At 37.2% G+C, this 24,179-nt stretch overlaps 1 protein-coding gene across 1 annotated transcript in view; it reads left to right on the top strand.

The window, feature by feature from the left end:
• Positions 1–24,179, top strand: part of CFAP95 (cilia and flagella associated protein 95) — a 70,324-nt gene that overhangs the window by 29,260 nt on the left and 16,885 nt on the right. Inside the window, exons 3-4 of the mRNA XM_054583268.1 lie at positions 5,350–5,468; positions 6,327–6,395. Coding sequence (XP_054439243.1) covers positions 5,350–5,468; positions 6,327–6,395 — 188 coding nt within the window. The remainder of the gene's footprint in view (positions 1–5,349; positions 5,469–6,326; positions 6,396–24,179) is intronic.

The raw sequence follows: 24,179 nt of genomic DNA, 5'->3' as shown, positions 1-24,179 counted from the left end.
CACAACAGAACACTATGCAGCAGAAAGAAAGAAGGAACTCCTACCCTTCGCAACCCAAGCATGGATGGAACTGGAGAGTATCATGCTAAGTGAAATAAGCCAGACAGTGAAAGGCAAATACCATATGATCTCACCTATAAATGGAGCCTAATCAGCAAAGGATACAAATGAACAAAAAAGAACGAGAGACATGGAAATAAAGAACAAACTGACAGTGACCAGAGGGGAAGGGGGAGGGGAATAACAGGGGAAAGAAGGGTAAGGTTCAAGTCAAGGAGCATGTACAAAAGACCCATGGACCAGGACAATGGGGTGGGGATTACCTTTGGGTGCGGGAGTTGGATGGGGCTGGGGGGAGCAACAGGGGGCAGGGCAGGGACGATTGTGACTGAACAACAACAACAAAAAATAAAATTAAATTAAACTAATTGAAAACTCAAAAAAACTTTCTTAAAAATAAAAATTAATGACCCTAAAAGGAATATAAAAAGATGTAATTATACTGGATCTGAGAAATTCAGTTATCATTTATTTAATTGCTTCAGGTATTTCTTTTTTCTTTTTTTGACACAGTAGAATGGCATTATTTTTTTGTGAAAATTAGAGACATTTATTGAAGAAGATACAAGATACAAGAAACATTGTACATAGGACAATAATGCCTCAGTCTCCTTCAAAGTTGGCACCTTGGGACTTCACACAGTTCTTCCCATCGCCATCAGTTGCCCCATTGTATCTTCCTAAATCTCAACCAAGGTCTGAAATCTCTTTCCTTTCAAAAGTGGTTTTATTTTTGGGAAAAGCCAGGACTCATGGGGCACCAAATCTCAGCTGTAGATGGGCTGAGTCACCTGGGTAATCTGATGTTTCACAAAAAACCTCTGCACGAGATGTGTTGAATGAGTGGGCACAATGTTTTGATGAAGCTGCCAATCACCAGTTGCCTATAGCTGTGGGGTTCTATAAATAATTTCTGCTGAGGAATGTTCAAGCTTCACGCAAAATTTGATACAGATTTGTTGTTCTACAGGCTCAGTCATTTTGAATATGACAGCCACACAGTATACATGCTCACTCAACAGCATCTACTGCCCCCACTTACTAGTACAGTAAAGTCATCATTGTCCACACATGCACATTCCAGTCCACCCTCCTTGGCTGCCAGGTTACGTTGATGTCGCACAGACTGGTCCTGTTACATTAACAATGGTTGGACTTTTTCTGGACAGACTTCATATACAGCACAGTCATATTGACATATAGCTTAGCATAGAGATTATTTTTAGCCATAGGACTATGGGTAGATTTGAAATTAGCAAATAATTGTCAGTGTTTACCTGTTTTTACTTTTTGGTGATTTTACCATTACTTTAAAAAGAACATGAGAAAATTAAATTTTAATTTTTTTGTCTTTTAAAATTTTAAGATTTTTAAAAATATGGAACTGCTGACAATAATAAACGTGGTGTCCATTTTGCCACTGAGCCCACCCCTTAAGCTATTTTATAATTGCCCTTTTAATATAAAAATTTAATGCATACAAAAATGTTTGTTATAAAATATAAAAAGATGGTGACTCTCAGCGAACTCACCACTCTTCATAAGAAATAATTCATTGTCAGATACACTGAGATTCCCTATTTATCCCTCACTTTTCTCAAATTATTTTTCCTCTATCCTGGATTTAATGATTATCATTCAATTACATAACTGTACAAGTTATTAAAAATGCATATATATCTTAATAATTCATATTATATATGTATATGTCTATATAATTTTAATATTACCATCTTTTTAGTACCCATTTTAGATTTTATTCACAGAATTACGATTGATTTGACAGTAGTTGTATTAGTTGCCTAGTATAGCTCAAAAAGCCATCAACCTCCTTTGCATTCTCTGTATTGGAACTGGGAGAAAAAACTAAGTCCTTAGCCTCATCATGCTTCAAATAAGTAGCCAAAAAAGACACTCATTTTTTCTTTTTTTTAACAAATTAAAGAATCCCCTTAAAGTGTTGTTCTTTTGATATCAGAATTTAGGATTTTAATGGTCTGAGTATAATCACAGAAATTTGTTCCATTATATTCATGCATGATGAATGATTCAAAAGGCAGTCTATTGAGTTCAGATTTTTCTAATCTAATTTTTTTAAACTTAGTTTTTTAAGTTTAGTTTTTTAATTTCCTTAATTTATAAATGTCTGTTCTATTACAGTTTTCTCCATTTTTCCCCCTTTGCCCCCCTCTACCCACCCCATCCCCACCCCCTGCTTCCACAGTCAGTTCCCGCTCTGTTGTCCATGTCCATGGGTCATTCATACATGGTCTTTGTCTAGTCCCTTCCCCTTCTTTCTACCATTGTCCTCCTTCCCCATCCCCTCTGGTCACTTTCAGTCTGCCATGTTTCCATGCCTGTGGTTTATTTTGTTCATTAGTTTATTTTATTGAATAGAGTCCACTTATAGGTAAGATTATATGGTGTTTGTCTTACATCAACTGGCTTATTTCCCTTAGCATAATATTCTCCAGTTCCATCCATGTTGTCACAAAAGGTAGGAGTTCTATCTCTCTCTCTCACTCTCTCTCTCTCTCTCTCTCTCGGCATTTTGACCACTGTAGTCTTAGGGATGCTTCTTGTATTCAGATCGAAGTACCTGAAAGAAGCATATAGATGAACTTCTTGTAAATGGAATAATTTTAATGCCATTGTAAAAGAACAACTTAAATCAGGACAAAGCAAGATTTTGGGGGATAGTGGACTGTTCAGTCAGGACCCCCACATGCTTCCTGTCTTCGTAACCTCTGAGCCTGGAGATGATGCCATCCATTCCAGCTTATTTTCCTGGAACTACCTTGGACTGTCTCTTTTAGGATCAGCACAGTTGAATCTACCTTTCCAGTTTCAGACATTCTGTACACATTTTGGTCCACTGAGTGTGCTTTACTTGTTTTCTGCTACAGCTATGGGTTTATTCTAGCAAATATCTTTTCTGTTATTTCTTGGGATTTGGGGCAGGAATGAAAGTAAGTGTCCACCATTTTGATCCCAATTCTCCTTTGCAACACATATCTGTGTCAATAATCATGCTCTAATTTAACTTATAGAGAAACTAAAATTTAATTTTCCATGCATATTAGTTTGCTTAAGCAAAAACAAATGGAAATGTGCATTCATACACCATCCCCACTCCCATATTGCTTGCCTCCACTGTCTGTTTACCCTACTTTGTGGAGTTAGTTTTTTCTCTACCCTGGATAAAACTTTGTACAGTTTTCACCATTTTTATGGTCACTCTCAGATAATAAAATGTCTATTGGCCACATTTCAATAATTGAAATAGCTCATCAAAATTGTGAATTTCATTTAAAGTTCAGTCTCTTCCCCTCCTCCATTTAGAGTCCGCTCCAGGCCAGAGGAGTCTGCAGAGGGAAGCATGCAGGCAGGGAGGGGCTTAGCAGGTTTTCTGTTTCTTCACTTGCTCTGCTCCTCCCCTTGCTCAGACAACTAGACAACTAAAAAGCTCTCATGTGGTTACTTTACTAATATTAATTACTTCACTGAGACTGCTTTTGTAACAAGGCTGTTTTGTTACCTGAGAGTGATCAGAAAAAAAATATGGCACTTTAACAAGATTTATTTTTTTTAGAGACAGGAAATTTTTTAAAAATCCCATAAAGGCTAGTATAAACAGGCAGTGGAGAAAAACAATAAAATTATTTTTCTCATTGTACTTCATGAATCCCAGTTGTTCAAAATAGCTTTGGGGAGAGGACCTCTCTGCTTCTCTCAGATCCTTTAAATAATCTGTGTACGGCACAACCAATTTTACCTAGTCATGGAAACAGCCCACATTTCCAAGGACAAAGCTACTGCTGAGAAGTAAGAACAGATTTTTCGATGATTTTTAAAAGATAAGGTCTCAGTGTTTACTTGATAATAATGACATTTTTGGCAATGGTGCAGAAAGGTACAGTTGGTAGGGGAGTACTGTTTAACAGGGTAAAATAAGACTCTTTCTCAGGTATGACTGAAGAGGTAAGATAATGAATGCCAACTTCTTTGTTACAAAGTGAGGTGCCAAAACACTCATGTAGAACTTGCAAAGCATTTAGGCAGTAACTGATTTTTTAGTGTCTTGGTCTCTTATCCACCTTGAAGATTTAAAAAAAAAAAAAAAAAAGGGCTGAAGAGACCTGGCTGAGGGTATTTGGAATTTGGAGTCATTTGGGGATAGTGTTGTGCATGCTAAGTCCTACCCCTGTTGTCCCAAGGGGTAAGGGTGGTAAGTATGTCCTATTCATTCAAGCCTTTGAGCAAGGCCTCAGGGATACTAGACAGGGAACTTGACTGGTGATTCCCTGAAGCTGGGAAACTTGGTGGACTGAAGTCTGACTCATTCCTAAAGCAGTCTGTGGCATCAAAGGGGAAAGTTGATTTGGGAAGTATCTGCACTTGTGTTAATATGGGTCAAAGGCATATGGCTTTCTGGGTACCTATAAGACACCCAAGAAAGAAATGTCAATTGAGGATCATCTAAAACAACCCTTGCCAAAAGAGATGTTGCCAGGGAGGTAAGCAGAAAAAGGCTGGTTACCCTCAAATACGGAATTTGAGTGGAAGTCCTAAGTGACTTGCTTGTTTCCTGCATCACTTACCCCAGGTATATCTTTACTGAGTGTCATTAAATGCAGCACATATGGGAAGAATTCATCTTGGAAGACTGGAAATGAGGACTAAAAAAAAAAATTGAAACTCAGGAAAACAAAGAAAAAGAATGCTATTATGAAGTAAACTTCCTGTACACACATTAAGTATTTTTTATATTACTATTTGACTCAAGCAAGATTTTATTATGTAAATTAAATGGAAATTTTAGTGATTATCCTATGAGTTTGTGTTGTGTTAATTTAGCTATTCACATACTAAATTGCCAATCTCTTGGAAGATATATATATCCCAAAAGACTTTTAAACATATGGAAGTGCTTTTATAAACTCCCTGCTCTTATGTCAGGTTATGAACATTTCTACACCAAAAATGATTTTTCACATTAAGATGGAATAGGATTAGGTTTGCCTACATGCAGCAGAAACTACAAATCAACAGTGGCTGTTCACATAAGGTTTTATTCTTTCATGTAAAAAGCCTGGAGGATAGCAGGCCTTTATATTTATATTTTCAATATAAAATATTTAATTGCTATGAGCTATCACTCACTTTTTAATGTCAATGGAGTCAACAATTAAAATCAGACTGTATATCAATAAAAATATGCCTTAGTAATGGACCATTTTTTTTACAATTAAGTTATTTTTCTTATTTATGGCTTCTATTTTTTTCCAGATTTGGATCTCAGAAACACATGAACAAATGGCACAAGTTTTTTTAAACACAGAATTGGCTCAAATAAAAAGCAAGGCTTTATTGAATGAGGAAACAATGAGCTCTGGGATTGTTGAAAGGTATTCTTAATATTTCCCTTTGCTTACAGAATAGGCACATGCCAGGAAGGAGTTACTTAAGTACTGAAGGGATGTAGTGGCACCAGCTGCACATTATGTAGTGGCACCAGCTGCACAGCTGCCTTCTGTTTGGCATTCCCTTCCCTCAGTTTGCCAATCGGCACTATTCATTTTGGGTCCAGTTGAAATGTCATTTTCTCTTTACATGTTTTTTCTGGTCACGGTTCTACTATCTAGGTTTGAACCCCAGCTCCACAGTTTACTTATGAAAGTTATTTGGTGTCCGTAATCCTCAGTTTGTTCACTGTAAAATGGGAATTATAAAAGTATCTATTCCATAGAGTTTTTCTAAGCTTTAGGTGAAGTGAAGTATGAAATGTGCATAGAAATATTGCCCAATGTGCATTAAGAATTAGGTAAGCTGTTATTAAACAGAATTGTTTTTATTTCCTTGCCCTCGGAGCATTTTACTTGTGTTCTGTAAAACAGTTGAACTTACATTCTTGTTATTTATATGTATGTATGTTTCCCTGAGGTAGTTGCTGGAGGGTAGGAACTGTTTCTTAGTCATATCTGCAGTCTTGCAACCTCACACAGTACCTTTCCGTGGAAGTGTGTGATATAGACTTCGTCTTATATTGTGTAATTATTGGAGAATGCAGTCAAAGTAATGAAAAAGTGCTGACAATTTCACTTATACATTGGGACATTTTATTTTGCAAAGTGCATAAAAATTGCAAACATAAAAATCCTTTAAAATAGTTATCATAAATATTCAGCCTTGTTAGTTTCCTATGATGTGGACAGTTTACAAGTGTCATTTTGACATGTTTCTAAAAATTGGTCTCTTGATTTCAGGGACACTGGATTGCCTACGACAGGCTTTGGAGCTCTCTTTACTACACACCCGCCAGATCGGCGTAAAATGTAAGCTGTCCTTAAACTGCTGCAGATTACACAAAGTGTTTCTTAATGATTCAGGAGGTTAGTTTGGAGGAATGAAGGGGTTAGGGAGCATACCAAAGTCAACAAAATGCCCTTCACATGGCAGCTTACAGACTTCTTTTCTTTACTAAAAGGTTGTTTTCATCAGTATGCCTAATATTAATAAATAATAGTCAATCCATATTATGTATGGATTCAATATTTCAAGTTCTCTTACAAAAAGCTATTTATAACACCCAAATCAATACTTGGGGTGCTTTTGCAGTCATTCACAAACATTAATAGTGTGCTGAAAAAATTTGAGCCACCCAATGTACAGATTCTCAAGCTTAGGTTGAATAAGGCAAGGCTCTGCCTTCTCCTTCAGCAAGTGTCCTTTTCAAGGGCTATTTAGTGACTTTTTTAAGGTTTTTTTAAACTGATGAATATGCTGTTTGAAATGGCTCTCAAGTATAGTTCTAAAATGCTATGTAATATTTCTAAACACAACAGGCTGTGATGTGAAAAAAATACATGATACTGTTGACTGTGAGTTCAATGTTAATGAATCAACAATATATATTAAATAAGGTGTCTTTAAACAGAAACACACGTAATACCAATTAGGTATTGATTGGTTAATGCAAATATAACCAGAAGCTCTCAAGAATTTAATCCCATATTTCTCCTAGGGGCAGTGATTCAGCATTTGCTAATTCAGTGTTTGTGGTAACTTTATAGAACATCACTGTGAATAATGAGAATTGACTATAGTGCAAGAGACCACTAACTTTGCCAATAAAAGAAATTAATTTATTTTAGGGTTGGCATGACCTGTCACTACAGAAAAGAAATTTCTTTTCCACTTATCTTTCTAAAGAATGCACACTTTCATAATTGCTGTAATGATGTAGAGACAAATGATACGGAAATAAAGGTGCTTATAAGCATGACAAAATTCTGAGTATTAAATTGTGCATTATGAAGATATGAGTGTGTGTCATCACCAGCAATTTAAATGTTTTTGCTTCCTTTGAAAACTGACATTAGAACTAAGCTATTTTGTAGAGTCTGCCTGAGGTAGGGAGGGTTGGGGGAGTCTCATGCCATTTCACAGTCACCTGCTGTAATTCTGGCCAGGTATTTTAACCCTGTGGGTTCTAACCCTGATGTCTCCAGCACAGATAGCTTTTTGGCCTGCACCACCCACAGGCTGCTGTAGCACCTCTAAGTGGGCTGGAAGGTCCACAGGGAGTAGCCTCAGGATGATCCTTGAGGAGGGTGGGCTCCTGGCTTCCATCAAGGCGATGAGCTAAACACATAGTGCTGGCTCCCTTCTTACATTAAAATCTGGAATTTCCAGCAAAGATATGGGAAGGCATAATGAATCCAGATGTAACTTTGATAACTGTATTAAAACTCTGAGGAACTCTCAAGAATATAAAGGGGTAGAGCAGGAGAAGGCTAGGGGATGGAAGAAGTGAGAAGGGAGAAGGGAAGAGATGAATTCTCTGGACGGAGTCTTGGGCCAGTCCAGGGTAGGGGCTGTGATCTTGGTGGGCTGGGCTTAGATAGGAGCTGAAAGAGTCTTGAGTTTGCAAACTTGGACCATATGCTCAAAGCGGGATTTTTGCATTGACTTTGCTGTTTTTAGCCACGGCAGAAAATGGGACAGCCAGGGTTCTACATATTAGAGAATTTGATGCCAACAGCTTACTTCCCTAAACATCTGATCTCAGCATTGAGATCTGTAATGGCAGCCACAGACCACAGTAGGACCCTGAGTTCTCTCCCTCAACTCCAATTAGAGAAAGCAGTCTCAGATATAGGAGAACTGGGCTGTGCCTCTTAAGGAGAAAGAAATATCAGGGACAACAAGTGTAGGCAAGCCCAGCAAACTGCAGTAGAGGTACTGAACTCACATTTCCCACAGTCACAGTGAAGATATCAGCTTAGCCTCCCTTTTCAATGGACTATTTCTGTAGTCATCAAAAGTGGAGGCAACTATCTTAGGAATAATACAATGAAGTCTTGATTTAAAAAATCATAACACATCTAAAGAATAAAACTATCATGAGGAATGAGATATAGGCAACCTTTACCAGAGGAAGCAGAACAGATAGAACAAACGGAACAGGAATTTAAAACCAATGGAACAAAATGTGTGTTCTTGCTGAGCTTGGAGGTGGGAAGAAGAATTTAGAGTTTCTAATAGGACTGGAATTTGTAGGACAGGGTATTGGAGAGAAGAAAGTCTTCATGGGATTCCTCTCAGCTGATTGATCAGGGGCTGGGCTCTGCATGCACTATAGAAATAGTACATACCCCTGGCTTTAAAAAATCAGCTAGGGCTGTCTATAGTGTATTCTGGAATTTCACAATGGTGCTTTCTCCTGTGTACTGTGTTGTAGGCTCTGGGCTTGTATTATCTGGCTTCAAATCCTGGAATGCCCAGGATTTGCTCTTAAAGACCTTGGGCACATTTTGTACCTCAATTTCTTCGTCTCTAAAATGGGGCTGATAATTATACAGTCATTTTTTTAGGGTTATCATGATGATTTAGCAAGTTAATGTATGTAAAACAATTAGAAGAGTAATTGTGCGCATGTATGGTAAGTGCTATGGAAGTCACTGGGGCAGGTACTTGGTGAACAGTTTCAGTCTAGAAACTCTTCTATTAGTTCATGACAATGTTCTTGATTTATTTCATCGATAATTTATACCTCCCATTTTTTCTTTTTGGAAATTCTTTATTTGGATATTGGATTACTTGCCCTGCTCCTCTAATTTTCTTGTCATTTCTATTTTATTTTTGTCTTTATTATCTATTAATACTTTGTTTTCTGTCTCTTCAATCCTACTATTGAGTTCAATTTTTGTTTTCTGAATCCTTCTGTTTTTATAGGGTCCATTTTTTCATTTCATGACTGCAATATCTTATCTATCGGGAGATGTTAATGATAGTTTGTTTTTCCTTATTTTTTTTTGCTTCCATGCATATAATTTCTTATTTCCTCTGAGAATGCTGTCTTGTTTTATGTTTGTATTATTTGTTCATAGTTATCTGTCTTCCATGCCACGGGCTTTCCTCAAGTGTTTGGCAATTAATCCTTGGTTTTCTCTTCATGACTGAGAGATGAATGAGGCTTGGAGCCTGTGAGTGAGGCTTTTGACTTGTTGCTTCACTGGAGGGATCTAAATGGGCCTCCTCCTCCTCCACCTTCTTCTCCTCACCTCTCCCCTTCTCCTCCTCCCTTTCCCCTCCCCTTCTCTTCCTCTTCCTCCTCCTCTTCCTTTTGCAGAAGCCCTGGTGGCAGTATTTTAGTCTTTCCTGTGGGTTCGTCAGATTCCCCAGAGAAGTTCTCACCGATCTAAAGGGTAGAGGGCTGATGCCTGTGTTCTTGGAATGAGCTTGGCAACTGGCTGGCACATCAATATTAATCCTTCATTGTGTATGGTCACTGAACCATGTTGTTGATCAAGGACTTTCTCTTTTATCCTTTCCAGTGAATAAATTTCTAGCTTCCTGCTGGGAGCAACCCAGCAGTGAGGAGTGGAGTTGGGGCCTGGCGTTCTAACTGCTTCTCAAATAGCTCTCCCTCAGGCCTCCTTTGCTGATTTAGCACTCAGTTTTCTGCTAAGTCAGAGACCAGTTGTCTATCTTCTCTAAAATTTTCAAAATTTGTTTCTCTTGTCCATTTTCCTGTTTTCCCTGTTGTAGATTTGTTATTTTTTAAAGTCTCTTTAATGTAGTTTTAGTGGAACTTTTTGAGGGAGCAAGATGCAGGGTGTACATTCATTCTTGACTCTGAAGTCATCAAATCTCATCTGAAATATTTCCACCTCCAGGGGAGCTTCCCTTCCTACTGCTACCCTCCACTGCTATGGTAGATTCCTTGTGGGTGTTTATAGCACTGTGCATTTCTTTTATCCCAATGCTATCCATTTTGGTTGCAATTAATTGCATTCTTGTTTGTTTTTCTTGCTCTGAAGTCAATGCTCTGAAGGGCAAGACTGTGTCAGCTGTATACTTGGTACCTAACAGAGAGCCTGACCTACAGCACATGCACAGTAATTATTTCTTGAGTGAATAAATTATATCTGATGATAAACAGCAAATTATAATGGGAAGTGGGTGTGGTTAATTCCTATCTTATTTGATTTAGGGCATCAAGGCCTGTAGAACCAAAAGTTGTTCTCAATTCTATGCTAGTAAATGTATTAGAGGACATGGTCTCTTAGAAAATTATCTCTTATTGGTTTGAAATCTAGAATTACTTGTTTTATATGATTAATGAGTATTGACAAGGAAATAAATGCATGAGAACCTTCAACCGTTCTCTGCTAATTTCATATGCACTTCTTTTTTTTTTTTTTTCAGTTAATGTACACTAATTATAGGACATTCCATACAATAGAATGGTCTGGTATTTTAGAATCTGCTCTCTTGAATATTAAATATTCTTTTGCATCTTGCCAACTGTACAGCTGTGGAAGTTAAATGTCAACTTTAAAAGGCAATGAATAAGAATGAGTTTGCTCAACAGACCAAAATAATGTGCTTCAACTTATAAAAGAAAAGCTGTAATCATAATGTAAATTTAAACTTTAGGTTATCTCTTAACAAAAAAAAAATCAGAATTCAGGTATAGCTTTGTTATTAAGGAGGCATTAGTTTGATGCATTTATATTAATTTTTACATAACATCCATTATGCTCTGATAGCATTTGACAGTCTGTTTCTTTTCTAACAAGTTAACCGAAACCTACCTACTTTATTCTTAATCAATGTGAAGAAGACACTATACCTTTGCTCCTTAAACTTGCAGCAAACATCTCAGCAAAATATATTGAAAACCAGAACAACTAGAATGTTGGACACCACTGGACTTATCACTCTTGACCTTAACTAGAGAAAAAGGGTCTGTGGATAATTCCTTCCACATGAGTTACAGACAGAAAAAAAAATTTTTTTTTAGTTGTAAGGAGTAATCAGGTTGAAATTAAAAGCGATATCAATGACTTAAACTTTAAAAATGAGATTCACATCAAGCTTACCTAGAACTACAGTTATTGTTTCTTTTGAGGGTTGGTTGCATTTCCATCAATGAGTTTTTCAATAAATTGGCATTGGTCAGTGATGAGAGGGATCAGAGGCAAGGAGACTTAAAGACCTCTTAGACATCAACTGTGCCCTTATGCTCCTGGATATATGATTATCTAATATAAAATCATTTTATGATTTGGCCATAGGGCAAGACAGTTGTAGCTGATGCCTTCTAAGAAGTAAAGTTTTCCATGAATAATAAGTGGACTGCAACTGTGAACATTAAACAATCAGAAACCTAAACAATAGGACAAAAACAACAACAAAAACTTCATCAAGCAGATCCATGTATAAATTTAATTTTAAGATCTTATTTCTCAGAAGTTCTTATTTAAATATGCATACATAAAGATGCATGATCCTGGAATAATGGTTTACAGACAAAGTTCATTTTTTGAAAGGGAAAAGCCAGTTCTGGGTGAGAATATTTTCTGGGTGAGAAGCAGATCTATGGGAGCCGGGGTCAGTTTGAGGGCAGCCCAAGACTACTAACCTCCTACTGGAGGATAGAAAGATACAAAAGGTAGACCTCTTACAAGGTCAGCCCAAACTAATGTGTCTTATCATTTCACCAAATTATATTGCCTTCTGGTGGTAGTGACTGGTGTGTATTGTTGAAATTTTATGATTAACATGTCATTTCCAGATTTCATCCAAACACTTACTGCAATCCACATGACTAGAGAGGAAGGAAATTAATAGTGTTTTGTATCACTGTATAGTTTTTTGGACATGATGTGATTTTTCAGAAAGGGCATGGTATGGGAAAATAAAAGATGTGATTTCTACTCCTAGACCTGCGCTAAACCTGCTATATGTCCTTGCACTGGCTAATAACCCTCTCTGGGCTTCAGTAGTTTCCACCTGGAAAATGAAAGGATTGAACCAAATGATCTGTAAAGTCCTTTCCTGCTCTAAAATTTTATGATTCTAAGGAGAAAGGCATCTGCAGTCATATAAATGGACAAATTAAATGAGGTCAGAAAGTAGTTCAGGCAGTTCAGTTTTCATTGTTGGCATAGAGCATTTATCCATATGTGTGTGGAGTGATTACTTCACAATAGTAGTAGCAAGCTTAGGCCACATTCTAAATCCTTCAATTTATTCCTCCCTTGGGTGCATTTAGCATCTGTAAAACCTTTGGCACTCTTCAAAGGAATGAAACTGCATGTGAATAGTAAGAGGTTTTTTGTTTTTCTTTTTTCTCAAAGTACAGTGCAAGGAATTTTTTTTTTCTATTCAGTCACTTATGTGGTGGGTTATCTCTTGGTAAAATGCCACCCAGATGTTAAACAGTTTCCCAGAATAAAACAAGTTTTAAAAAATTGACCTGTCATGATGGCCATGAGGGTAACAACAAACGAAATGTGAAGAGGAGAATGGTGTGGCTAAAAGACTTGTTGTGGAATAACAACAAGACAGACTAGGATTCAATTCTTGATTCCCCATCTTACTTATTGTAGAACCTTTTGTTTTTGTGTGTCCCTCTTTCTTCTTTTGGACAACATCCTTTCCCCTATTCCATGTAATCCAGTTAGGCCATATAATGGATGGTCAGACTTCCCCCCAACTCCTGCCTCTTCACAAATGCAAGTGTTGGGAACATGACCCAGGCTGGCCAATCAGAAAACACTTTAGGATAATAATTGGAGTTTGGGGCAAGATGCTCTCTCATGCTGCATGTAGCAAGTTACAGAGAGCATCTTGCTGCTGGGGGGTTATCTACCAATAAGTGAAGCTAAGCAGAGGTGTGGAGAAAGAGTTCTGATGACATCCTTTTTAAATGCACTGATATATTCCTTTTTTTTTTTTCCTTAATCAAGTTTGAGTTTGGGTTTCTATACCTTATAACTCTAAGAGTAATGCTAATAATAGTAAAAGCCTATATGGTACTTATTATATGCTAGGCACTATTCTAAGGGTTTCACAATGCTAACTCATTTACTCCTACAAGAAATCTGTGAGTTGGTTCCATCATTATCTGCATTCTATAGAGGGAAAAACAGAGGCACAGAAGAGTCAAATAGCATGTACAAACTCACATAGCTGGTAAGCGATAAAGAGCCAAGATCTGAACTGAGACAAGTCTAATGCCAAAACTCACGGTCTTAGCCATTGTTTCTATGTTTCCTCTCTGAATGATAGACCAACTAGGAGAACTTTGAATATTGCTTTCCTTTGTAAACATGGAGATGATAATTGCTACATTTAGGCAGGACAGACCTTGAGCACAAAGTTCATAAAGGAAGTGTTAAGGAAAGGTTATTTATTTCTTTTGAAATTCCTGGAATCAAATTTTCCACTTTTCAAACAACCTGGGATAGTGGTTCCTAATATATGCCTTGGTTTTGGCTTGACACTTTCCCTCTTTGAGGCAGTAATCTTGCCTGAGGTCAAATCACCAGCTTGGGCTCTCAGGACTCATGGCTTAGTGAGTAATGAGTAACTGATGGCTTTTCTAGTTGGCCAAATTTGTTGAAATATTTTCAGTCAGTTTGAATGCTATTGGTCTATTTTTTTGCTTTATTTTTCACATAGGGTGTCCTTTTTTTTCCCCCCTAAAGATGTTATTTATTTATTTTTAGAAAGAGGGGAAGGGAGAGAGAAAGAGAGGGAAAGATGCATCAATGTATGGTTGCCTCTCATGTGTCCCCTGCTGGGGACCTGGCCAGCAACCCATGCGTGCGCATTGACTGGAAATCAAACCAGTGACCCTTTGATTCGCAGGTCGACACTCAATCCATTGAGCCACACCAGCCAGGGCTAGGGTGTCCTCCTTTAAGGGGACTGGTAGATTCTACATTCTGATTCTTGGACTCTAGCTGACATACTGTGAGAGGTCCAAGACACATGAAGAATGCCTATGGATGAGAACCAAGGCACTGTATTTGACAGCTCCAACTGAGCTCCCAAACAACAGGCAAAACCTGTTGTCAACCATGTACTTGAGCTATCTAGATATTCCAGTCTAGTCAACTGCCTGGATGCCTCTAGCTCTAACTGATGTCACATGGAGCAGAAAAACCAACCAGCTGAATCCAGTCATCCCACAGAACCAACAGATAGTAAAATAATTATTATTTTAAACCACTAACTTTTAAACCACAGAAAACAACCTTCATGTCTCTAACTACCATGATTATATGGCCATTTCTACCATTATTTGGCCTATATAATAGGCTACATATGATGTCCTATTTGTCATTGCTAATCTATCAGGTATACAAGTAGTTCAAACTTTTGGGACTAATGAGCTAACAAAACAAATGAGTGGTAAAGATTTTTGAACTGTTGAAGTTGTGGAATTTATATATAATCCTTACATTTATTTTTATCCCATGTGCATTAATGATGAACCAACATTACTAGCATTTCTCTTTATATAGTATTGAAAGTTTATGTGGTTGTCACAAAAATATCATTGTTTATAATTGCTTAAAATCTTCATTGGGTCCTAGTTGATAGTATGATACTATCTATGAGTCTTGAGACATAGTGGTGTTTTCATGAGAATAAGAACTTTATTATAGAAACCTTGCTGCTATCATAATCAATTTCATTCCATATGTGGCACTTACACAGTTAAATTATTACACTAACATGTAAGCCTTATATTGTTCTTTGCAATGGCTTCCAAAAGTAATTACATTTTTTTCAACATATCTGAATTCATCCTTTCAACGTAAACATTTAGTAAGTGCCTACTATGTCCCAAGAACAACTAGATACCAGGATTATAGAGACAAAAAGAGACCCCCATTCCTGAAGTAGTCCATTGTCTAATATATGAAAAAGAAAAACCAGTCAATACTCATGTATTAGTCAAGAATATGTTTGGATGAAAGTAATAAGAAGCCTAACTAATAGCAACTTGAACAATTAAGGAATGTGGTCACCCAGCATGAAATATAAGGTAGTTCAAGACTAGCATGGCACCTAAACAATATCATTAAGAACACAGGGTCTTTTTGTCTTTCTTCTCTATGAGTTTTGCAGATAGTTCTCATCCTCATAGTCTCAAAATGGTTGTTATGCCTCCCAAAATCAATCTGTTCTAGAAAGGAAGAAGTGGAAAAGAGAAACCCACTTTAGGATCTTCATTCTTCATCTGTTGAATAGGCTGTGACATGGCCACAGCCTATTGGATACAAGAGTGTTTTTAACTTCTCAGTAGGGAATGAAAGGAGGTTGAAATAGGTGTTGAACGAGCCAACAACACTCTACAACATGCTAGGGTGGACATAGGATGCAAGGAGAGCACATAGCTCAGACTTGGAAGATTACAAGTGGCTTCAAGATATAAATAATACCTGAGCGGAGTCATGGAGTACTAGTTGGAGTTGGCCAGATCAACAGGAGAGAAGGACACCCTAGACAGAAGATAAAGAGCAAGGAAGGGTGGAATGGGACCTGTGATGGGCATGCCTGATCCACAAAGTACAGGTCTGCAGTGATAACAGCTAAAGTTGGAGACAGATGCTGGAGACAAGCAAGCAGTGCCTGAAAACTATGTTAAGGAGTTTGGACTTCATCATGCAGTCTACAGTGAAAGCTTTTCAAGTGTGGCGCAGAAATAATCAGATTTGTGCTTAGAATGCAGAAAACAGATTGGTGAGCAACTTGGGCTGCAGTCAGAAGACTGTTGAACTAATTAAGGCAAAGCTTAATAAAGACCTGATTTAGATGGTGGTGTGGAAGGAGAGAAGGGTTCAGATTTTAGACATATTGAAAGGAAGAGACATTTACTTGATGAATGATTAATTACAAGGGTAAAAAAACCTCAAGGTTGATTCATTCCCAGGCTCTAACTTAGACAGTTGGGGATTAATTGGGTCATTCATTGAGGCAGTAATGATGGGAGGAAGAGCATGTTTGAAAATAGCTTGGTATTTGAGACTGGATCCAGAGAGGTCACTGACATGGACCCAATTGCTAATACAAGTATCCTGACTAGTTCCTCTGCCTCCCTTTCAATCCATTCTCCACCTGCAGCTTGAATAATCCAATTAATATGCAAAAAGAACCGTGTCCTTCCATTGTTTAATTAGTATCATTACAGAACTGCTTTTTCTTCTAGTGTTTTTGAGCACATACTATGTGTCTGAGTTAAGGGCTTTACCTTATTTAGTTCTTATTATTTCAGAATGGATGCTGCAACTATCTCCATTGAAAAGGGGCTCAGAGAGGTAAAGTAACTTTCCAAAAGATCCTTTCCTACTAGTAAGCACCAGAGCTGATTTTAAAACTCATATCTGGTCTGTCTGAGTGGCAGAGTCTGTGTCCTCAACCACTATAGTACATTGTCCTTCATGCTTAATGCTTCATATCCTTCAAAGTACTTTCACATGTATTATCCACTACCCCTTTCTTCCTAATAATCATATAGGTCATTTGGGTAGGTATATTCTTAATTGTATAGAGGAGGAAATCAAAGCATAGGTAATCAAGAAATCCAATTCCTAATTAATTAATTAATCCATCCATCTATTCTTTAATGTTTATGGAGCATATACTAATGGGGGAATTAAGATACAGAGGGTTTAAGTGACTTGCTCAAGGCCCCACGACTACTTAGTGGTAAAATAGAGAATGAAATCTTTGGGTTCATGGTTCTGTGTTCTTAATGGGAAAGGAGAACTGCTTAGCTTCCAAACTGCTAAGAAACGTAGCAAGGACTTGACTTGCATCAGGAGGAAAAGCAGATTCAGAATGTCCTCCATTTTATCTTCTTTCTCTTTCTCTCGGCCACTAGTTCCTTAGAAGTTGATTTCTGAAATACAGGCCTGGCATTCAGCAGCTGTGGAAGAACTATCAGATTTGGTGTGTGTGACTTAATTCAGTAGGTAGTAGGAGGAGAAAATGACAGGCATATTCATCTCAGCACAATATGAGATTTTGTTTTTAAATAATGGTTGCTGTTAAGAATGAGACAATTTCCCAGAGTGGTTGTAAGCTCCCCCTTTCTTCCTACCACACAGAATCAGGTAGACTCCATCGCCATCTGTGGCTAAATAAGTAATGTGGCTAAATAGTGGTCCTCATTCTAAATAATGAATGCAGCTTTACTGCTGCCAGCAGTGGGATTAATTCCAAATTCATTCTCTGCTTCTTTGAATAATGTACTCAGATTCAGACTCGGAGGTGGGACCATCTTATTTGCTGAGTAGATGTCACATGCCCTTCTTCTGGCTGTTGGAAAGCTGGGAGAGAAAATATCTGCCTCTCCTCCAGAGAAAACAGAAAAGAAGCAATTGATCTTTAAAGTTCTTCTAGGTTTAAGAACTGGGATTCTGTGGGTTTTGGTACATCATCTTAAAGATTCACACAAATTACCACTGGTGTTAGTGCAAGTGTAGGTATTTTAACGAGTACCATGGCTTTAATGATAACTTCAGTATCAGACTTTTTTTCCTTTCTCATCTTACAAAACATCTCTAGTTGTTCTCTACGTTATAGCCATTAAAGGTTAAAGAGGGCATGTGTGGCACATTGTGGGTGGTGCTGGGTGAAAGTCAGCTGTTTAGCTTTCCGTGTCCTCACAGTGTGGCATTATCCTGGTGAATTTACCAGAATCTTGTCTTCAGTTTTACATTTCCCTCCCTTTTATTCATGCTTCAAAATTTGTATGACTCATAAAGATTGACTTCTGATCCTTAAACTCACAAGAAAATCTGGAATTCTAATTAGTTAATTTGTAATGAGAAATAACAAGTTCAAGCTCACCAGTCATGTCAACCTAATAAAAACGTACTCTCTTGGTTAAAAAAAGTATACATTGGAAGCCAGACTATAATCAAAATGTTGTGCTGAGTGTTTGCAATCAGAGTAATGGGAGTTAGTTATATGATTACAATAATCAATGGCTTTAGACTCTGATTGCCTGATTATAATAGTCAGAACTCTTTCAGTTGTGACAGACACACAGCTAGATTATGTTGGGCCAAAAGGGAGTTTATTTAAAAAATACTGGAGTACCATATGGAGCTCTGGGTACGTGCATGGAAGACGTGGACTTCAGAGACTTCTGGAACCATTTGCGCCCTCTGTTGCCTTCATTTGCTCCCTCTGAGTGAAGGGATGTTGCATCCCATGGTTCTCATCACAGGAGTGTGACTGCCCCTTTTCCATTGGTCTTGCCTAAGAAATCCCATGGGAGAGCCCTGCCTAAACATGGGCTGGAGGCTGATATTTGGACCTCTAGCTGTAGGCAGGAATGAATGGTAAGCAGAGCTATGAAGCACAGACTTGGTCCTGGTGGTCCCAGACAATCAATCAAAGTTGTTGGCTGGTTTGGGACACTGACAGCAATGTGCGTCGTCTCTGCTCCAGAACCAGAGAGGTCTGTTTATGAGCCAGCCTGAAGGAGAGCCATCTCTTCTTCAGGACGATGCCTAAAATCAGTGCCTTCCTTGTTTTTCTCACCTTTTGTTTTCCTGAGTTTCTCCAAAGACCATTTCTTTTCTAATAGACATATTCTTTTCTAATACTTTTTTATTCAGTTATAACCTTAAGCTGACATCTCAGAGGAAGATTTTTGTTGACTTTTTCATATTTTTATTCTCAAACGACCACCTTATTTTAAATTTGATGAAACATATTACTTACAAATTGTTGCCCTGTTCTTCAGACTGAAAAAGGGGAGAGGCAAGCAGAGTTTATAAGTAACTGAGTGAAAGGAATTCAGTATTTTACAAGTTTCCATTTTGTTGAGCCACATTGCTTTTCAAAAGATAACTGAATATTTTAATTCCCACCTCTATTTACTTTACATTCTCAATATAAATCTATATCTCTATATCTATTTTTATGAGTTTATCCATTCAATAAGTATTTTTCAGTACTTGTCTCAGACTCTGCGGGAAGGTGCTAATAGGAGAGGGAGAGGGCCTGAGGGCGGATGGAATGGGCTCTGCCTGTTTTAAGTGAGTAGAGAGATGCCCAATGCCACCGTGCAGCGTTGGCCTGATCAAAGCTACACTCCGATATTTGACCAACATCTTAAGATTATGGAATATTTTTATTATATTTCCATTTGATGACTATTGAATATTATACTATTCAAAGACCCATTTATCTACTCATTACCTGGTTATAATGTAAGTTAATATTTTTACCAAATTTGCTTTATATTTTTTAAGAGAAATGATTTGTCATGACTTATATAGCCATCCAATATATCCACCTTATTGATAGATATTAGCTTCTAGATTTTCATTATTACACATAAGGTTGCATTGAGTATCCTTATACATGTTTCCTTGAGTATATATGAAAGGATTTCCTTATACTCAGAAAGAGAGTTTCTGGGTATTAAGATAAATACACTTTAAATTTTGTGAGATACTGCCACCAGTAGTGTATGAATGTACCCATTCTTTCATACCCTTATAGATATTATAGAGATTTTAAATTGATACCAATATAATGGATATAAAATGGTACCTCATTGTTTTACTTTGCACTTCACTAATTAATAAATTTAAGACTGAATTTTAAGCCTGAATTTATCTTAACATATTTATTAGCCATCTGGTTTCCTCTACTGTAAATTTACTGTTTGTAGGCTTTGTCCGTTTTTCTATGGGATTCTGTTTTTTATTGATGTGTAAGAATGTTTTATTCTGGGTACTAATCTTGTTTAATTTTATGATTATCTTCTAGTCTATGGTTTCTCTTCTATTCATGGTGTCTTTTGATCAATAGACATTTTAAATTATAATTTAAACAATACTTATATACAAAATGTGAAAACGGTAAACCTCATAGAAATTATATATATGTATGTATATGCACATATGTGTATGTGTAGCATATATTGATCCAGTCACTCATCTATAAACAAAGGAGTTATTTTATGTCCTTCAACAAATTTTGTATTTTTCCCATAAATGTCTTATAAATCTTATGTTACATGTATTCCTCTAGGAATTTTAGAGATTTTTATTGCATTTTTCCCTTTTAATTATGCTTTCTAACTTCTTGTTTCTGACATATAGGTATACTATTTTTGTGTACTGATCTTGTATCCAACAACCTTCCTGAAACTTGCCTATTGTTATGATTCAAAGATTCTCTTGGGTTTTTTAATGTAGACCATTTTATCATCTGTGGATGATGAAAATTTTGTTTTTTCCATTTCAATTATTATACTTATGCTTCTTTTTTATTGTTTTACTGCATTTACAAGAATGTTCAGTACGTTGTTAGACAGAAATGGTGATAGAGGATTTCTCTGACTAGGAATGTTTCTGTGGAGGATTTTCATAAACTTAGTTTTTATTCTTATTTACTGTTTCTTCTCATAGTAATGTTGCCCTTTCTTTGCATTTTATGTGTGTCTAATTTTCCTGAACTAGCAGCAATCAGGTAAATTCTATGGAGGAAAAATGAGAAGTTTGAAATTTCCTCTATATCTTAGTTCAAGAGTGCCCTCTTCTGTTAAAACAGTGAAGTGAACTTTATATCATTAATTGCATCTTTTTTTGGAGGAGGGAAGGGAGAATGGTGGTTCTAGGACCCTTAATTTCTGGGCTTGACTTCTTATTTTTCTTTAGTTTGCTAGTTGTCCCCCCCGCAACTTCCCTAGAAGCAGTGCCTTACAAAGACTGCCATTGTGGTCTTGCAAACCCCAAGCCTCTTTCTTGAAGCCAGTGTTCAAATCCTCTAGGCTCAGATGTTCTCAGCTTATTTCCCATCAGGGAAGGGTGCTCTGTTTCTGTGTTTCTCTGTCCTCTCTCTGTCCTCTGTGTTCCACCCACAATAGGGAATTACCACTCTCTCCTCTCTTCCATGTAATCTCCATCTGACTTTGCGCCAGATTGCGCTCTGGGTCTACCTCTTCTGATTCTGGATTGTTCTCTACCTATATGTAAACTGAAGTTTTTATAACCTCTATTATGCTGTGTCCTTGGGCAGTTGTGTGATTTTATTTGCTTTGCTGTTGATCTGTATAATTTTGGAGGATGTATGTAGAAATTTGAATTTAAGAAACCGAAGGATTTAAGAATGTTTTAGTCTTCCTCTATGTATGTAGAATTGTCATTTTATCTTCATGATTCTGTCATTTTTAAAAAAAATCTTACATACGAGTTCTGTCCAGAAGGTATCCAGCCATGTAATATGACAAATAGAGACATTTATTGAAGGAGATACAAGATGTAAGAAACATTGTACGTGGGACAATGATGCCTCAGTCCCCTTCAAAGTAGGCACCGTGGGACCTCACACAGTTCTCCCAGTCCCATCAGCTGCTCCACCGTATTTTCCTGAATCCTCATCGCCTGTCTGAAACCTCTTCCAGTTTAAAGGTGATTTCAGTTTTGGGAAAAGCCAGAAGTCACAGGGTGCCAAATCTGGGCTGTACGGGGGCTGAGTCACCTGGGTGATTTGATGTTTTGCCAAAAAACTCTGCATAATATGTGATGCATGAGTGGGCGAGTTGTTGTGATGAAGCTGCCAAAAGGGGAGTTAAATAAACTCCATAGCTGTGGCCTTCTGAATCATCTGAATAGTTTCCATGGAGGAACGTTCAAGCTCAACACAAAATTTGATGCAGATTTGTTGCTCTACTCAGTCATTTTGAATTCGATGGCCACACAGTACACGTGCTCACTAAGTGGCATGTACCATCTCCACTGACTAATACAGTGAATTTGTCATCATCTATACATGAGCACTCCAGTCCGCTCTCCTTGGCTGCCAGGTTACACTGATGTCGCGCAAACCTTCCTTGTTATATTAACAATGGCTAGGCTCTTTCTGGACAGACCTCATATTCTATGTGTTGTTAGGCTTTTTGTATATCCCTGGTGACTTGTTCCTTTAATTAATAGGTAACAGTTAGTAAGTCTTTGTAATTAATAATTTTATACTTGAAGTCAATTACATAAGATAGTCATATAACAACATTAACTTACTTTTGGTTTATATTTGTGCATCTTTTTATATTTTTATACTTCCAAACTTTATTTGAAAATAATTTTTGGTATAAAAGCATAAAGTTGCACTATTATGATACAATTTGATGTTCAGTTTAAGTCTAAGAAAATATTTTCAATGATGGGTTTAACCCCTTTACTTTCATTATGATTACAAAGATATTTAACTTTATTTTTACAAATTTAATTTGTCTAGTAAATAGAAATGGTTTCCCTTTTATTCTTCTTTCCTGTTTTCTATTAGATTGATATTTATTTATTTATTTATTTATGGAAAAAAGTCCTGTTTGCTGGTTTGAAAGTTACACTTCTAATTTTTGTTCTTTTAATTACCAATATTCAAACTTCAGTGTGCATCAAAATCACCTAGAGGGCTTGTTAAAATACAGATTGCTGGGCTCCACCCTCAGAGTTTCTAATTCAGAAGATCTGGGATGGGACTGAATTACAGTAATGCACTGCTTAACCACAAAGATACACTCTGAGAAATGGTTCACTAGGTGATTTCATCGTTGTGCAAACATGGTAGAGTGTATTTACATAAACCTGGGTGGTATAGCCTACTACACACTCAGTGTACAGCCTACTGCTCCTAGGCTGCAAACCTAGAGTGCAAGCCTGTTCCTGTACCAAATAACATGAGATTAAATCAAATACAAGAGAAAATGATGCAACACGAGATCTATGAGTCTACCACTGGCATTGACATGGCACATTCTTTTACAGAAAACTTTTTATTTTAGCAGACAGCATACACTTCAACATAATGATAAAGTATAGTATGGTTAATACACAAACCAGTAACAGTCACTTATTATCATGATCAAGTATTATGTACTATACATAATTGTCAAATGTGCTATACTTTTATATGACCAGCAGTGCAGTAGGTGTGTTTACACCAGCATCACCACAAACATGTGAGTTATGTGTTACATTACAACAGGATAATGCTAATGCTACTACTCTGGAAAGCACACATTGAAAGCCTGTAAGGAATTGGTGATTATAAGCAGGTAAAATTAGCTCCTGTACCCTTTAGCTGTTTTGAGTTGGACTTTCTTTTTCTATTGGAATTCTTTTATTTGTTGAACTCTCTTACTTTCCCATCAGCTCAGGCACGTATTAAATGTTTAAATTTCCTTGTACCAAATATTTTTAGATGTGCAGTTCTCAGGGAAGTTTCTTTGACCATTTAGTTCCATAAAGTGTCAGGAATAGAAGTAGGGCTCTAGTTTCTCATGAGAGAATGATTTTTACCCTCACTCTCAGTTTCAAACAGAAAGAAACTTTCTGGTAAGTTTCTCTGGATGGCTTATTGGAATTTTTTGGCCTCTATAATATGGAGGTACAACGTCTATAGACTCCTGGCCATGAGTAGGAGTTTAGCTCTTTGCCTTCTTGGAAACCACCCAAGGCCATGCCTTCTGCTCTTAATATGCAGTTCAAACTCCAGCCCCTATTTTGGGACATCAGCTTATGCTTCCCATTCTAATGAGTATACTCTTCATTTCCAGCACTTCACGGTTTCCTTTTTGAGCTTGGCCATGTTTATACACCTGGGGGAAGGAAGGTTTTTAATGGGGTGGAGGTTGAGGAAGCTATGTTATCTTAGTCCTCCTGGCTGTCTTCTGTTAATCTTTTCAGTTGTCATCTAGCAGAGAACATGGCGCATAGGATCAAAAAGGGTTTGAGAGGCAGAAAATGGGTGAAAAGATTTCCTAAAGTCTGGAATACACATGA

This window comes from Pteronotus mesoamericanus, unplaced genomic scaffold (genome assembly GCF_021234165.1).
Source record: "Pteronotus mesoamericanus isolate MK-2021 breed Mesoamerican mustached bat unplaced genomic scaffold, CSHL_Meso_final contig_73, whole genome shotgun sequence".
In the NCBI taxonomy this organism is placed as follows: domain Eukaryota; kingdom Metazoa; phylum Chordata; class Mammalia; order Chiroptera; family Mormoopidae; genus Pteronotus; species Pteronotus mesoamericanus.
This window is presented reverse-complemented; position numbering and strand designations above follow the sequence as displayed.